This window comes from Vollenhovia emeryi, unplaced genomic scaffold, assembly GCF_000949405.1.
Source record: "Vollenhovia emeryi isolate VEMERY1.0 unplaced genomic scaffold, V.emery_V1.0 DF939204.1, whole genome shotgun sequence".
NCBI classification, from domain to species: Eukaryota; Metazoa; Arthropoda; class Insecta; order Hymenoptera; family Formicidae; genus Vollenhovia; species Vollenhovia emeryi.
Window position 1 is genome coordinate 291,865 of NW_011967162.1, and position 18,436 is coordinate 310,300.

At 40.6% G+C, this 18,436-nt stretch overlaps 1 protein-coding gene across 1 annotated transcript in view; it reads left to right on the top strand.

Moving 5' to 3' along the window:
• Nucleotides 1-18,436, top strand: part of LOC105561641 (neurotrimin) — a 235,193-nt gene that overhangs the window by 203,363 nt on the left and 13,394 nt on the right. Inside the window, exons 5-7 of the mRNA XM_012011804.1 lie at nucleotides 855-983; nucleotides 1,374-1,511; nucleotides 17,749-17,898. Coding sequence (XP_011867194.1) covers nucleotides 855-983; nucleotides 1,374-1,511; nucleotides 17,749-17,898 — 417 coding nt within the window. The remainder of the gene's footprint in view (nucleotides 1-854; nucleotides 984-1,373; nucleotides 1,512-17,748; nucleotides 17,899-18,436) is intronic.

The following is an 18,436-nucleotide window of genomic DNA, read 5'->3' on the forward strand; positions in this document are numbered from 1 at the left end:
TCTCTCTCTCTCTCTCTCTCTCTCTCTCTCTCTCTCTCTCTCTCTCTCTCTCTCTCTCTCTCTCCCCCCCCCCCTCTGTCTCTCTCATTTAAACAGGTATTTTAATTCTTCTTTATTTCCATACTTGCACGACGTCATATATGTATATTGAAAATTAAAAATCTAGCCAATAAAACGATATGTTACTGGCGAAACGATATTTTTTAACGGAACGTAATCCCGAAGATTTTCGGAAATTCTGCAGTTCCGGACTGCCAGTGCTAATAAAAATATCGACGTCAAAGCGGCCCGTCGATCGGGCGTCACGCACTTTTACCGTGCGCCAAACTGTCTATAGCTATAACTTTATCGAAATTCCCGGAAACCGTAACATCCCCGAGAATAAAAAACAAAAATTTAGCGAATTTCACTGAGGTCCGACATTCCATGTTTCATGGAAAAATCGATTGACACCAAAAGCATTCGATGTCACAGCGTAAAAGTTACATCTACCTCGATTTATCATCGATAACATCGATCATATTTCGCACGGAAATTCTCGTTGCAAACTTATTGATACCTTTCTAGCCTGCAGTTGTAATCCCTTTTATTCGGCGAAATCTCCATCCCTTTTTGTTATTTATCGACAAATGAAATTTTTTTTCCCCCCGACAGTAATGAACGTGTCTCCGGTCAGGAATATTTTACAGAACGCGTTTTACTTCGTATCACATTCCATAGCACGACGTCACTTTATCTTATTATGCTCGTCATATATCACATTTCTGCTGGATTAAATTAGATATCAATATTCCATACGTATCTTCTATTATTACTACATGAACTGTCATTATAATTAATTCTTCTAATTTCAGTCGCAAGCGTGGACGGCCCGAGCTTCAATATCACGAAAGTGAACCGGCTGCATATGGGTTCCTATTTATGCATCGCATCCAATGGCGTGCCACCTTCCGTTAGCAAAAGAATAATGCTCACTGTGCACTGTACGTATATTCGTTCCTTGCGCGATTGAATTAAATTCGTTCTCGTTTCTATTTCGGTCTAAAATTGTATCAGTTTGCACTCATTGTCAGTCGTTTCCAGTGATCTTTTTTTTTATTGGGGGAGGCGAGGGAAGTAACGAGCACATTATCACGAAAGGAGAACAAGTCTATCAGTTGTCATATTGAGATGTCAAGTGTCAATTAATTTGTTAAACTGTCAGAAATTTTTAAAAATTTAAATATGAAATAAACATGAGAGGTAACATTTTGCATTCACAAAGCAGTAAAGGGTAATTATCGAAAAGGGTTATGCAAATAATGGAGCGTTCGCGAGGAAGAATACCGTGTAATTTGAAAGTTGCGTACACGCCACCGCGCTGATTGTTTCAGTTCCGCCGATGATCTGGGTTCAGAATCAGCTGGTCGGCGCCCACGAAGGTCAGAAGCTGACTCTCGAATGCTACTCGGAGGCATTTCCGAAGTCTATCAATTACTGGACGAGGGATCAGGACAAGATTGTGCCGCAAGGTGAGCAGCTGCCTCCGATCAAGATTATTAGACATATTGGAGGTTGTCTCACCGATGAGTGTTTAGGCGAGGGACGCATCGGCAAGGAGGATCGACGCTACCGTGTATCCCAGCCGCTGCCGCGTGGCGCCGAGGGTAAGGGCCTGAGCAGAACGACTGTCTTGTATTCTTACGATGACAAAGATTTAAAACATAAAACATTGTCTTAAGAGTACAAGACAGCCATTCTGTTCAGGCCCTTACGAAGTAATCTATATAATTTTTCTCGCGCACAGGATGATGTGACGCGAAGAGTGTAGACGAGATAACCTATATATGTCTAATAATCTTGGTCTCCGAGAAGTAGTAGTTTATCTTGTTGTCCGACGCAATTGCGATTCGCCGAGGGTGGGTCGTAACGAGATCCTCGCCGCGCGATACTTTATTACATAATGTTACAATCGAGCACAATGAGAGTCCGCGAGCGCTCGCGAGGACGGAGGACTCTTTCGTTTCATGAAAGAGTCATGACCCGGTGGAAAGTGGGATGACTTTGCAATTTCGTTATATGCATCGCTCACGAAGCACGCACCTATCGCAGGTTTTTTTTTGATGATTCACGTAACCCCGCGCGGGAGAGAAGGAGAGAAAGAGAGAGGGAGATAATTACACCTTCGACGCGTATTCTTCCACGTAGTGTGCATTCGCGAGGAAGGAAAATAACTGGTTGTAACGAACCCTCTGAATAATGAAAGCTTCATACCGAACGCATAAACACGCACACCGGCGAAGCGCGAGTACGAGCGTTTTCGCTCCGCTTTATGCGCCGGCCTGTAAAAAGGCGGCTTTAGTACCTTCCATCGATCCCCCCATCGGATCCGTATCCTTTTCGCGATGTACAATACACCCGTGGCTCCTGTCGGGCGCATTCAATCGCCGGAGGAAGCTGCGCGGTTACGCCGCGCTTTTGCACCGGAGAATTAAACGTTATTATTATGAAATGTACGCGCCGCGCGTTTATTACGACGTCCAACAGTCGGGAGAAATAACGCGTAACGATGAATTAGCTGTAACCACCGTGATTCTCGTATTTGTACGTAACACCCACAGAAAAGACTTCCGGATTCAATGCCATTGCACTACGATCTATCGTAAAATAGGCGCGATTTAGCGACAATCGTATTTAATGTCGAGAGGGGAATATCTTAACCCTTTGTTGCACGTTGTTTTTTTCGAGTGAATATTATTTTGTGGAATTTGCCACTAGGGAATTTTGGGGGCCGCTGATTATGAACCTGATGTCAAGGATATAAAAGTCAAAATGGCGGATTTAATATGGGGGATGGAATTTTCAAGGTCAACCGAATTTTCATGAAACTTGTTACACGGAGAGTCTTTGGGTCGCTGATTGCAAATCCAATGTCAAAAATTCAAAATAGCAGATCCGATATGGCCGAGAAATTTTCAAACTTGTCACTCGGGAATTTTTGATATTATTGATTTTCGCGTCGAATTTTGTATTATGTTTACATCGAATTCATTATCAGCAACCTCGAAAACCCCTAAACAACAGTTTTAAGCAAATCTGGTTGATTTTGATGATTTTGTCCGCCATATTGGGTCCGCCACCCTTTCCCATATAAGGTCCCTTGCGTTCGACTGCGTTACTTAAACACTGAAGTTGTCGCGTATAATACTCAGCTGTGACCGTTTCACCTGGTTTGAGCAATTCAAAGTACAACACCCCTTTAAAATCCCACCAGATGCACAAAAAAACATTCCGAGCCAGATTTCCAAAGCGAAACCTCTGGAACCACTTTTTACACGTACTCATGGACACAGCATCTTCCCCCAATGCCTTAAATGTCATGTCTTTAGCCTCGGTAGTGTTTTTTTTCAGTTTCAAACTTTATCGTGGTAACTAAACGCGCGACGAATTTTTGAGGTTATGTCACGTGCTCGGAAATATAGTGTATTAGGTCGGCATTACAGAGCTCTATAATTGGCGGGGTGAGTTTTTCGTTTAAATAAGTGATGAACACGTTATAAGTTTAAGGCCGAGAACTAATTTGTGCGCCTAATATTTATGCGATATTTCTCATTTTCAAGCAAATGATAAATAACATGACGAAATATTTGCCACATTCATGTATCAAATGATTTAACTATTTACTCTGCATGTCCAACAAGTTGCCATTCACAATCGAAAGCACGATGCTCCCGTTTGGAGATTTCGGGGTGGTAATTTAGGGTTCTTCTGGATAACTCGTAACATTCAAGTTTCTTTTCATCACGCGTGTGAGAGCCACGCCTGTGAGACAGCGGGCGAAGCCGCGGGGCATGCTGGTATTTAATAATTTGCGTACTTTTTATCCGAATGGACTCTAACGGCCTTATCTTATGTACGATTTAAAGAAAATGTTTTGTCATCAGAAATTCTTTCTGAGAGGGCGGTCTCCTGTAATTTCATACCCTCCGTTGCTGCGCGAATTCACGGGCGAGACCCGCGTACGCTCCGCGGGTAAACATAATTATCCCCGCGTTATTGCGGAGGTGCATACGTGAATTGTGCTTTTAGCTTTCATTTAAACAGTTGACAGAAATCTTGGGACGCGGGATTACGATGTTAACATGATCGGGGGTCAAAAGTCACATTGTGCGCGACATTATTGCGTTCGATACAGATGCAAATGCCTAACCACGGCGGCGATGTAATAACCGGCCGGCGCGCGGAAAAGGGCGATCCATGTTTGGCGTTTCATATAACATACCCGGTCGTGTGTCCTTAGCCTTCCTCATAAATGCCAGATAAAATCGTGTTATACCTTTAACGCGCTACCGGGATTCGCATGCATTATTCAGAGGCTAATTCCGGTCGAATAAACGAGCCGAAAGAAGAGCCCCGCGAGATGTTGGCGCGCGCGTACGCGCGCGGCTTGATACTGCTTAAATAAATAAATCTAACGGTATTAAAAACTAGATTGCCCCCTTGTAATCGCCGTATTGCCTCCCCCCCCCCTCTGGTGCCTGCATTTATTTCGAAGATGTACAGGGCCGAACCGCGCGTGTAAATTAAAAGCGGCGCCGCTGTTTCTCCCCGCGGAAACTCATTTAAGGAATTAACTTCTTAGATTAGATGCATGGATAAAATGGCATTAAAGGATTCTATTCATAGGAGAATTTAAAGATATCTTTCTTTATGCAATGCCGAGGGCGCGCTGATCAATAGTAATGGGATTAATAGCAGCAAAGCGAAACGTGGGAGGGATAAAAGTTTTGATCGCGTAAACACCGGTGGCGTATAAAAATTCGCTCGCTCGCCGATAAATTATGCGATACGGAAGAGCGGAGGATTTTTACCCCCCGAGAGCAAACGGTGTGCTCGAGTTTTGATCAACGAGCGCCGTCGAAATTTAGACGCCCGCGACAGCGCGACGGAAAATCCCGAGTAGGGACCTGAGGATCCGCGGGGAGCGATTAAATTGTCCCGAGGGCTCGCCGTCGATACATTTGTGCGAGAAGCGAAACGGCACACACGGCTGCCGCCTCGTCTGCGTCCTCTCTTTTTTTATGGTTCCATATTTGTTACAGCGTAGGGCACTTCGGCATGAACGGCCGGGGCTCGCCCCGGGGCGGCGAAAACGTTCCATGCGAATTGTACGGCCGCCCGCGCGCGCGCGTCCTGTGTTTTCTTTCATTTCTTCGGCCAATTTCCATTTGCGTCTAATTGAAAGCATTCAAATAAACAGAACCGGCGAAACGGGCCCGGTGATTGTGAAAATTTCATCCCGCTCGCTTTTGACCGCCTCATGTCAGGAGAGATTGCTCGTCCCGCATTTCTCCTTTTTTGCATTCGGCTATTGGCCGCGAACGTGATCAAAGCTAATACGGGCTGACGTTTGTTTCTGTCGTCGAACCGTTAAGTTATTTTCCACGAGATTACGTCGACGCGAACAACGCCGGGATAATATATTCGTCCCGGCGATTATATGCGCCAGGCGGTGAGAAATATCGCGCGGGGGGGGGGGGGAATGCATGTACGAATGGCGTGACTAGAAAAATGATTGGAGGCGATTTCACGCGTTTTAACAAGACGTGCCGTGATCGATGCCGCGGCAGATAGCGTCGGGCTCGCCCGTTTAGATCGGAAATAGTTCTCGGTGGCGACGTCAAACCTGGAAATACCGCAAGGAGAAACGATTGGTCAATCAAATGAGAAAGTGAATCATTCGGCTTTATATATCTTTCTTACAATCGAATCGCGGACCCACACATGCGCGCGTGAGAAATCACTTTTGCGCAAATTCGCGCGTGACGCGGAAATGGAATGTAACGAGTGCAACGAGTCGAGACTGGTTTTACATTTTTGTCGACAATACACTCTTCGCACTTTGCTTCTAAAACGTGCTTAATTTGATGTATTATTGAAGTGATCGTCAATTTAGTTACGCGGAGAGAATTTTTTTCTTAAAATTTATCTTGAAAATCATTTCGAAGAATTTTATGAGTTTTCTGAAATTTTACCATACATTCCCGCAAAACTTCATGAGGCACGGCAGTGTCTCGCGCCAAGTATAAGCGCAGTTAGAACGATCTCAACAACGGCTGATCCGATGAACTTCTAAGTGAGCTTAATCTCTAGCTTGAGTTCGATTTGCATAATAAAAGTATTTTTATTTTTCTCCTACGTGCCTCATGAGTGGAGATATTGCGACGCAAACATAGGCTTTCTGATTTTTCATTTAAGAAACGTCATCGTCTTGGTCATTTTCGACCAGGCAGTGGTGGGGGAAACATTTCATATTTTTGACGCAACGTGGCGCTTTTTTAATATACAATGTATATACAATGTATATACATCTATGTATCATGTATACGTATATAGTGTGTATGAATTTTTAGTACATACATTGGATATGAAATGTATGTGCAAATGTTACAGGAATAATGTACATAGGAAGTCCTAGGTATGTACGTATGTACACGATATAAGTTTTATGTATATACATGGCGTATACAGTTAGATATCCATTACAGGTACATGTAGTATATGTACACAAGATATACATGTACATACATAGGATGTACATAATTTGTACATAATAATTCATATAATATATAATACATAATATGTACATTTGTATATCAGCAATGTACATACATACATGCCATGTGCGATGTATATACAAAATATGAAATAAACATCAAATAAAGATATCTACCATATATACATAATATGTGTAACTCATGTATGTACATATGATGTATATACAGGGTTGGAAAGTAACTCGTTGTTACTTGTTACTTATAACTAATTACTTGTAACGAAGTTACAGCTACGGTTACTTAATTTTGACAACTCTAACTTAACTTTCTCTCCATCTGTAACTGTAACTTAACTTAGTTACATTTTATCGATAACTAGTAACTAATTTAATAGTTACATTAATAGTTACTTTATATTTTTAAGCCTCCACAGATCGCATAGGCCTTGCCTTTGCGTATAAGCGCCTCCCTAGAAGCACAATTCATTGCCTATACATTGCCTATACATTGGCTAACATTAGTTAAACATTGGTTACGTTGGCAGTGCATTGGCCAATATTTTCCCAATATCACACCAATGTTGGTATAAAATAAATTCAAATATACTATAGATATTGTACCTAGATAATTATTTAATATTGGATTGATCGTATTGGCCAAGATTGTCTAATAAAATTGTAATATTGAAAATAGAATAAATGCTAAATTAACGCCACTATTACGTATCAATAATTGCACGGTATTGTGTTTACATTGAAAGTGCATTGCAAAAATATGAAGCCCTCCACCATCTCCGCCAATTTATCCTTTTTTCTTTACAATGTGATTTTTTACAATTTTATTATTTGTTTCATTTTTCTTGTAATTTTCTTTACAATGTATACAATATTATAAAAGAAGTAATTACATTGTAAAATTAAAAATGTAATATCTGTACAATACAATAATGTACAGATCTCTCGACGTTACATATGAAATATTCGGTATGCATACAATAACATGAAATTTTATCTATCTTTTTAATTATTGAGTTATGTCTCCCTGTCCCTACCTACCCGCGTTTCAGCTTTTTGTTAATAAATCTGCAAATCTTTCGTTAAAACCGCGACGCGATTTATAAAAGGTCCGATTTGAGGTTATACGCGCGCGATTTAATAGGGATTTTAATAAAAGTCTTTTTAATCTCACACATATGCGAGAATATATAAAGAAGATAAGAATATAACCCACCCGAATTTTGACAAATAAGAAGAAATCAACTTATTTCGTACATTATCTTACTTACATACCCCATCAAAGTGATCAATATTGACCACTTATCGCGTCGTCGGGCCAGATTGGACCTACCTTTCGTCGTTTCTGGCCATACAGTCTGATCATTTTGATCAGAGATCAGGAAGGAAGAAAACCCCTTCCGTAGTCGGTTTATTATCGTCGCCGACAGATATTTCATACGGTTCGAACTATATACGAGCGTCGATCGTATCGAAATCCACGACCACGAGAAGTTAATTAAAGAAGAAAATTAATTTGAAAAATTTGCTGCATAAAAATAATCCAATATATTTTTACCTCCGTTTTTTATTCAAGGTATAATGATTGTCTCTTCGTGACTCAATCTCCAAATTTAATATTCAAGTATATATGTATATAGAAAAAACAATTTACTTGGCGTTATATTTATTTTAATTACATTTTGCGATAAATTAAAATTTATAATATGCAATTAAACAATTAATAACTTCTGGAAAATTTTCTGAAAAATTAATCGCGAAGACCAACCGCGAAAAAACGAAAATGCGTATAACTGTGCATACATATTTATTCCTGCGAGACGCATCTTGAAAGTGTATTGCGAGATACACATATAGAATAAATGACGTGAGACCCAGAGAAAATAAACTTTAATCAATAATCTCAAATAATGTATAAAAGTAATATAAAGTTTCAGCGTTCTCGACAAAATATTAGAATCGCACGTCATATTGTTTTACTTTATATATAAATTTGTTAGTGAAAAATGGATAGGCTACAATAGATTGGCTCAACGAATACATCAAAAATATTCGTCATATTTTGCGTGAAAATATGCGATGTGCTGCAACGGGGCATCCAACCCTCCACAGTGCAAATCGCGATCACTCTCTTTCGATAGATGAAATATATAATATAAAAATAAATATGAAATTATGTTGTACTGTATCCATTTTAAGGCATTGAATCCACTAGATATACTAATCTACGATCTACGATCTACAATCTACGCTCTACGTTATGTAGATACGATATGTAGATTGCCTTAATAAACAAGTTTCTGACTTACCCGATGCGCAGCAGCGGAGTTAGCTATGTTGATTCTGTAATATACAAATATAGAATTCATTAAAGCAATGTTCAAGAAAATTAATATTGTAAAATACAAGTAATTCTTATGCGTATTAAATGTTTTATTTGGTTGGACAGTTAAATGATTAATACGCAAAAGATTTTCCGCAAAAGAACTTCACGAGAATAAACTTTCATAAAATTTTTAATTATTTCTTGTTCTCTAATTATTATTTCGACATTATAGAATTATGATATAGAACAACTAAAAAATGAACTGGGAAAAAGATTAATTTTACACTAAATAAAAATTATTTACCGTGAAGCTGCTCCGCCGGTGCCTTTCCTAGGCCTCCTCCTCCACTCAGATTGTCCTCTGGCGCACTCGCGAAAACACAACGATCGTTCGCGCGATTCTACACTCCCGTTTGTAAAGCCCAAAAATACATGTGAAAGTATGTATTTTGTTCCGTCAAGTTCGCTTCCACTTCGAGAGTCGACGAGTATTATACCCCAAAAACTGCCAAATCTCGGAAGTGTGGCTATCGACAGGAACGGACATTTAACGAATACTTTCCTTGAATGGGCTTTCAAAAGTCTTTAGTTCAATTATTTAAACGGCACTCCCGAACGCGACGAAAATGGAAACTTTATGTTATACGCGCACTTTTGTATATACAATTGTTCGAGAGATTATTTCTTGGCAAGCGATTAATGTATTATAATTTTCCGTTATTATTTTACCCGACGATTCGTGTATGTATTACCTTGCGCTGTTGGTCTGAGTGTAATAAATGTTTAACTTGAACCGACAAAAATTTTTACGCATGACGTGAGAGAGAGATTCATCGAGTTCGATTGTTAAAAAGGGTGTTATCACTCGTGGATGTATCGAAATTAATAATTTATATATGTAATTCCCTTACCTTATTTTCTCTTCAAATTACGCGTGATATTCATCTCAACGAATCACCGTAGAAATTAACGATATGATCACGGATCGCGACAATTACTTATATAAACGCGATTGATAAATGTTAATATCTCTCGTGTGAGACGATCGAGTTTCACGTAGGAAACGATCGCGTTATGAGAAGCGACGCGAAGACACGCGGAACGTCCGCCTTGCTCGACTGAACCGCACCGAATGTTGGACTGTTTTCGACCGAGGTGTTCACGGGCGCTACGTCATTTCTTGGAACCGGCGCTCGGTTCTCGACCGGGTTGTTTACGACGCTCGGTCTATAGCGCTACGTCATTTGTTGGAATCGACGCTCGGTCTACGGCGCTCGGCGAAACAAGGTCACACCGTACGCGTAGGATCATTCGCGCGACGACAATTGAACGAGTCTGTTATGCCTGCGCCGTTCTGCGCATATCGTATAATTCTTTCTTGATACGCGTTCGCGAAAGTACGGGAAGAAACCGCGATCGCTAAATCCCCGTGACTTGTCATCGACACTCGGTTAATCGGCAAGCCAGATATCTCGCGCAATTCACACATGAGATCTATACATCCAAGAATCAAAGCGCTAACTAACTTGAAATTACTTGCTGCGATAATTACGGACGATAATTGCTTCTTTAAACGATACTCGTATTCGGACACATCTAGTATCATCGCATTGAGTCTCTCGTCGCTTCGAGTATAATTTGTTGGCTATTTCTAGGTTGAAAACGTGAAATAATACACGAAATATTGAATCGAGTGCTTTAACTAGCATTTATCGGTGATTTATTAATACTACTAGTATTTTAATTATTTACGGACGGTCGTGTCTCGATTAACCGTTAACTCAGTTGCGTTTATTGCACGGTGTCGATGTTGAAATGTATAATCTTCAAGTTTGTCATTTATTAACGGAAATGTATAATCTTGAAATTTTTCTTTCATTAACGGAATCATACAAACGCTGGTCAGAATGCAGAACTTTGAGTCGAATTTCATCGCGATATGTTTACTTAAAGAATTCAATGTCAATTAATCGTATCCGTGTTTAATTATATTGTAATACTTACTCATCGATAGTTCAAATTGATACATCGGCCATGTCTGTTGATTACAATTTGTACCGTCGGATAAATTTACAAGGAACGCCGAGTGCAAACAATAACTTCGTGCAATCGTGTATTTTTCGCGTTTCCTTTCCTGTCGCGTGTGATTAATACCGAGGTGTTGTACACACATACCACATACCATAAAGAATATGCAAATTATATACATCTAATGGATATACATTTAATATCACGCTGTATATACATATTGAATTCATCCGTGAATATACATATTATGTACTGCAATGTCTGTCCAAATTATGAGATGTATATACATTTCACATACAGGATATTGTTTTCATGTCACGTAGGAAAAATGCATATACATAGCACATCCGATGTTATGTGGGCACTGAATCCATCCGTGAATATTATGTACTGCAATGTCTGTCCAAATTATGCATATGAGATGTATTTATATACATGTCACATACAGGATATTGTTTTCATGTCATGGAGGAAAAATGCGTATACATAGGACATCCGATGTTATGTGGGTTTTTTACTAGTAAAATGTACAGTAAAATTCTTCGAAATGCCACGTTGTCCGACGATTACATAATTGTCAGGATAAATTTCAAGAAAACGTTCTCCCCGTGTGACGAGCTCGTACAGTGATACAAGAAAATGTATGTGCTTCTCCGGAAAAAGAATCGAGCGAACATTTTTTCCGGACCATCTTCGTGCGCGGACAGTCGTCGGTTTCCGTGGGGAAACAATTCGCCTCTCGTGAAGTTCTCGCGAGGCGCCGAGGAAAACGTGGGACACATATGGCACTTTACTATACATTTTACTAATAAAATGTATACAGTTCATACAGTTCTTCAAAATGCCATATGTTTCACGACTATACAATTTCCAGGGTAAATTTTAAGAGAAATTTCTCCCCGCGCAGGGATGCTATTGCAACTTCAGCTTAAGGTAGTTATTTCGCGACAGTAATGCTCAAAAGTTTGTTTCAGACAAGAACCAGCACTCAATTAATACAATGATATGTCTTGATGCAATATTGTTCTAAAGAATACACTACGATTTAAATACATAACATAAAATAGATTCGAAAGATTACATGTAGTTTGAGGCGCTATTGCCACATCTCTTACGCTACACTCATGTCTACTACATAATTCTTCCCATTTTTCAGTTTTAACCGTTTATATTGTTGAAACGGCACGGTCAATAATTTCGATATGTTTTTCCAGTTATTCGTTCTATTTTACTTTATAACATATTTGTTTCTTATACGAACCTCGCTCACCGTTAAAATGTACCATCATTTGCGTTTGCAAACGCAAATATTAATATTTTAACACATAATATGTGTAAATAATATTTCACGTGTAATAAACTTTTTAACGTGTTTTACACATAAATATTTCGTGTAACATAGCGAACTTGAACATTTTTTTTTAGAACTTTGAGACGGTAAATTTTAATTTAATTAGTCTTATTTGGCACGTATTAATGTAAAGAATAAACTATAAAAATTTGAAACAATTTTCACATATATGATTTTACGAAATAACTGCCTTAAGACTGTGTTTCAAGTTCGGCGCGCAGTTTACTGAAAACAGATGCAAAAATATCACTTGGCACAATCGTAAGGCCCGGCCCGCTCGTCCGAGTTGCTTTTATTCGCCTCGCGTTATTTATACAAAAATGTCAAATTTATCTATCGCGATAAGAAGTGAAACAACTTTCACACAAAGACCCGCAAGTGCGACTATTTTCATCGCGTAATCCGGTATTCATAGCGCTATTTATACCGGGGCGGTTTCAATAACCTACATATTCTGGCAACTCACCCTGTATAATTCAAGTTTTGCCCTATACAAACCGAGACGTCTCTAAATCATTCGCGCCGATAGCACGTACAATGGAAATAGAAAATTTTTCCCTCGAAACGAACGCGGCCGAACTTGACAGCCATCGCCAAATTCGAACATCGGCTGGGGGGGAGCGAACGATTTGTACAAAAAGTATTTGTCATCTCAATAATCTTACCTGGCTTACGAGACGGCGCGAGAGAGGAAGTTTCGTGCCCTTTCTTTCCCGTGCACTTCGTGCAGGAGGACTTTGCAGCAATTTGCAGGAGCTCTTAAAGAGCAGAAAAGTCGAGTAGCATTTAAAGGGCGTTATTTCGCATTTGCTCGTTACATTCACCAAATGTTAAACACCAACTTGCGAGAGGATGAAATTGCAGATTCAGACAGTTTGCATAAATCCCCCGACACGGGAGCCCGCTGGCGTGATCCTGAAATTCTCCATTTTATTGAGCGACTGACAGTGACTCGATACTTCGGTACCGCATACACGTATGCATCGAGCCGATCCCGCTTTCCCCCCAAGATTGATATCCCCGTTGACATTTTCGGCACTTTTTCTTATAGTTTTCACTTTTCCGTAGCTGTGGAACGGGTCCCGCGCGCGTCTATATTCCATCGGAGACGTCGGGAATCGCCTCCGAGTCCGAGGCTACAATTTCAAGTCGTCGCCGTCGAGGGTCGAGCGATTTCTATGCCCCGCATTTGCCCGCGTGACACAGCTCGCATAATCAATCCAAACATCTAAGATCCAGCGTTTTATCAAAACGGGGCCGGCAAATCGCCTCCGCCGTAATAAATGGCGTTCGATTTCGGGCCGGAAACGGGCCGTTCGGATCGACAGTCATCCACGAGTTCCCCGTGGCTGACGAGGTAACGTCACAATAGTTCAATCAGGCCGGAAGACGGTGGGGCGGCCGTGCATCGCGCCACTATTTCGGTATTCGACGCGCGGGCGGTCTTAAGTTAACGTGATTTCGGTTTCGAGCGGCGCCATTCAACGGCGGCTTCCGGTTCTCGGTTCTCCCAGAAGAAGATCCCGCGCGTGGGCGCGCGGTGTCGCGCGAAGAGCGTCGCCGCGGAATGCAAAGCGGAACAATAAATGGGATACAATCGCGAACCGAACGCACTCTAGATCCGCCTCGGAATGGACTGGGAACGCGGATAATGCGCTTTCCGCGATCGTGAATGTTGATATTCGCCATTTCGCGCTATTACCGCCCGTTTACGGGATTCGATGAGAATCGTAAATTGACAAATGGCGTCCAGAGAGATAATAGGAGAGCAGATATCCGTGCGAAATTATCGAACGATCGTTACGTGGCGCATATCGGTTCGATAAAAAAAAAAGAAAAGAAACGTCGGCGATTTTCTACCGGTCTGTCATACGACGTCGTGACAGTTGGAAGTGAATGGGGACTGTCTGACTCCCGTTCTTTTATTAACAACGCTTGACCATATCCAGAGTGTCACGTCAATTATGGACAAAGCAAGCAGTGACAAACGTGACACTTTTACATTTACGACTACAAGCTGGTCTTTATTGGACATCTTAAATTAAATCAACGCTTTCAAACACAGAATAATGATTTTTAACTTTTGTTACTTTTTTTACTTTTAACGTTGATTTCTACTAAATTTGTAACTTTTATTTTAATTTATATCATGCATATTATCGGACAATCATGCCACTCGTAAATGTTTACGTTGACGTCGTGCACCAGCGTTTGTTAGTACGTAAAAAACTTACCTTTTTAAAAAAAAGGTAAAAAAGCACCAAGTATAAGCTCCAATTCAACCGAATATAGTTTGTTACTCTATCTTTTTTGCAAAAGTATATTCTCTACAAAAATATCTTCTCTACAAAACTATCTTCTCTACAAAAGTAATGATATCAACAAATTGCGCCAAATATAACAACGGATATTTATACAAACTAGTTGCTTTAGTATTAGTTTTTGATTAAAAAATCAAACTAAAGATTTTATTGGAAAAAATAATGGAGTTAATAATAAAACACCGGTGAAAAGAATAGCAACTGTTTAGAAATTTAGAAATTCTGTATCTATTCAGGCGAATTAAGGCCTGTGTCCATGACGCTAGTACTTGGTCCAAGTTCTAATTCCGCGAAATATGTAGCCAATCAATATAACTGTTCTACAAAAGTTGCAAGTTGATTTTTTTTGCTGAAGACCACGTCAGGTCGAAACGTTTCAAATGTCTACGACGATGTCGAGCTCCAGTGTTTGTTAGTACGTCAAGAATTCATATTCATGTAATTTACCTATGTCATTTTAAATGCGCTGCTGAAGACCGCGCATCCAGGAAAAAAGTTTCATCGAAATCAAACATTTTCTCTCAATTTTAAACTTACTAGACTCCCCATACAGCACAGATGGTTGTAGTTACATTGCAGAAACGTTGCAATCTTGCAGATTGCAGTGCAATCTTGCAGAGACATTGCAGGGATATAAAATTGCAAACTTTCGATAGCAATATTGCAGCAATGTTTCAAAAATAATAAAAATACTATATTTTCTTTGTTGTTTTCTTGTCTGTGTCATACCACATGTACTGCCAGATAGCACACTGAATTCACAAAGTATTCTTTAAGTTTTCTTTTTTTTGAATTGTAATTCTTTAGGAATTCATAGAAGAATACAATAAGAGGGACAGAGGAAGTTACATGCACCATAAATCGTTTTCCTGACAACTTCTTAAAGTATTCATCTCGAATTCAATAAATGTAAACTTTATGAATTCAAGGGGAATAGTGTTAGAACAAAGAGGATTACAAAATATTTACCCAATGTATGTACACATCTAATATGCAGTAACATTACACCATTATTATAATTTCTCACTCAACAGTGAGATACTCTCAACCGAAGCTCGTTGACAATCGGATGATTCTTCCATTTTGGTTCTCGTCGTTCGATTCTTTCTTTTACACAATAGAACTATTGCACAAAATTAATTGCACATAACGTTACGCACACAAAATATTGCACGTAGTAACACGCTGCACAAGAACGTCCGGATGGCGGTTAGCGGATACTCGCGCATGACAAATAATTCCTCATAAATTCTTAAAGTGTTCACAGTACTGAATCGCGAAGTATTCATTATAATGAACTTCAGAAGAATACTTCAAGACGAACTGATTGAGACTAATTCTTCAAGAATTCTTCAGATATTCATTTTTCTAATTCAGTATGTTTTCTTTAAAATGAATTCTCTATGAACTTATGTTCATCTTTGTGCTATCTGGGCTGTATGTGTGTGTTGCTCACTATTATTTCTTATTAGACTTACAAACTTAGTTCCAGTGATGCCATATTGTTCTTTCATTTGGCCGGAATAGCGAGCTGCTTTCGATCTATACGCGTAAGCCATTTAATTTGTATATTACACAAGTGTTTTCGCGAACTGATAGTTTCTAGGTTAGAAAGGTGCAAAAGTGCAGAATCACTCCAGCGTCCCCTTAAGAGAATTCATATCTCTTTCAACAAATCTAGCAAATGTTTCGGTAGAAGTGAATGAAAATTTAGTGGATTCAGGCCCGGTCGCACCAACGTCGCTTAACTTTGACCCTAGCTTACTTCACTCTTTATCTCTTTCGAAGAGAAACAATTTGAAAGCGACGAAGAGTGAATCGAGCTAAAGTTAAAATTCCGCGGCGTTGGTGCAACCGGGTCTCAAAGAAACATGATTTCGACACGTATTTCATTTGTTTAACCTAAATAAATCTTTTTTCTGGGTGCGTTGGGTCGAAACGGACGACTTGTGTATTGATTAATGAGTGAACTTGAATTTTCGGGGACCTAAGGGTGTCTCTCAGTGGCTTGTAAGTCGGCCGTTTAGCCATTCATATTCATACAGCTTTTGCTTAATTAAAACAAGCACTTTCCTTATGATTTTCTATCGATTTTTATGTCCATTGATCTCTCTCTCTCTCTCTCTCTCTCTCTCTCTCTCTCTCTCTCTGTCTCCCTGTGCTGGCAAGAGCAATTAAAAATTTACAGTCAGGTCTATTTTCAAACGAGTGACGAGTGGGCAATAATTATCGAAATTCGAACAAAATCGCGCATCAATCTCTTGCGACGGCGAAGAAATTTAATTATGTGCGACGAAAAACCGCACAATGTGTTTTGTTGCATTGCTACTTAAACTTTCGCGACGGTCTTCCCGGATCGGAGCGAATCGAAAAAGCCACGTCTGCAAAATCAATCACGGGGACGGGAGAAAAAGTTCCTACGGGACACGGGCGACGTCCAAATAGATCGCGCCCGCCACTTATTAAATCGCTGGACCGACCACCTCCGGCGGGAAATAATTAGGAAGCAGGGGGCCCCTTTGTTAAATTCCGGGTTTTCCCCGTCCGACCGTGCCCGTCATTGTTCAGGGGGGGGGGGGGGGGGGGGGGAGCGTCGCAGGTTGAGTCGTTTCTATGAGATTTTTCGTATTGTCAACCGCCGCGCCGGTTGACCCACATACCGTGGATGCGCGGAGGACAGACGGTTATTTAAAAGCCCTCGATTACCGCCGCATATTCCGATAAAAATACCCGCGATCCGGTCGTACCTCTATTTTCAAGCTCCACCCGAAAAGAGTAAATCACGTCAAGGGAGTGACAGGTAACCCCGGGCAAACGTGACTGACAGCACATGACAGAAAAGCGAATATTTTTTTTTGTATTTTTTCAAATTCTTTTTTTTTTATTCCGGTATGCGCGCTCGCGTCCGGTTGATTTAAGCGTGATTTTTTTTCTGGAACTGGGACAAAGAGCATGGATATAATATCCACGCGCGCATATCATTTCTTTATATATATATATATATAATATTTTTTTTTAGAGAGAGCAGATACATTGCTCTAATTTGATCGATGTAATCTGTCACGGCTACTGCGGGCAAATTTAGTTCAGCGCTATTGACGTGAGAAAAAAGAAAGGGAAGAAGGAATATAACTGCGCAGCGCATTACTGACGGGATTGCGATTTGTTGCAGGAGGGAAGTACGATCCGGTGCTGAAAGATAACGCGTACAAAATACATATGAAGCTGACGATAAACTCCGTCAGCCCGGCGGATTACGGCTCGTACAAATGTGTGTCCAGGAACTCGCTGGGCGACACTGACGGCAGCATTAAAGTCTATCGTAAGTATAATATAATTATGGCGTCTCGGCTCTGAAATTTTTCGAGCTCCTCCGCTGCGACGTGTATTAACGATCCCTCGCAATAGTCGTTTGCGTCTGGCCGGGCTAACACGGCGCGAATAAATTCTAGTAAAATTGCATTGTTTGCCGTCGCGCGAGGTACTTGGCGAGGCGCGTATATACTCGGGATTCGACAAAGGTAGCGAGCGCGCGCGGTTTGCTCGCGTAACGCTCGCGCGCGCTCGCTCGCACGCTGCAGCTGCAGCTTATTAAGCAGCAGCTGTGTTAAAATAGTTGGAATTTTTCTTCCCGAGATAGCGACTGAAATCCGGCGCGAGCCAGGCCAGACCTTATATTCTTAAAAGCGCCCGCGCTTATGAATAAAACAATATCTCGCAAAAATATTCCGGCAGCCGCCGATTCGGAATCACGGAGGGGGGGGGATGGGGAGGAAAGTTCTTGGGACGCACTCAACCGTCGCCCTGTACTTACAGTTGCGAGTAATATCGCGCCTGAAAACGAAGGCGACGAAGCACGC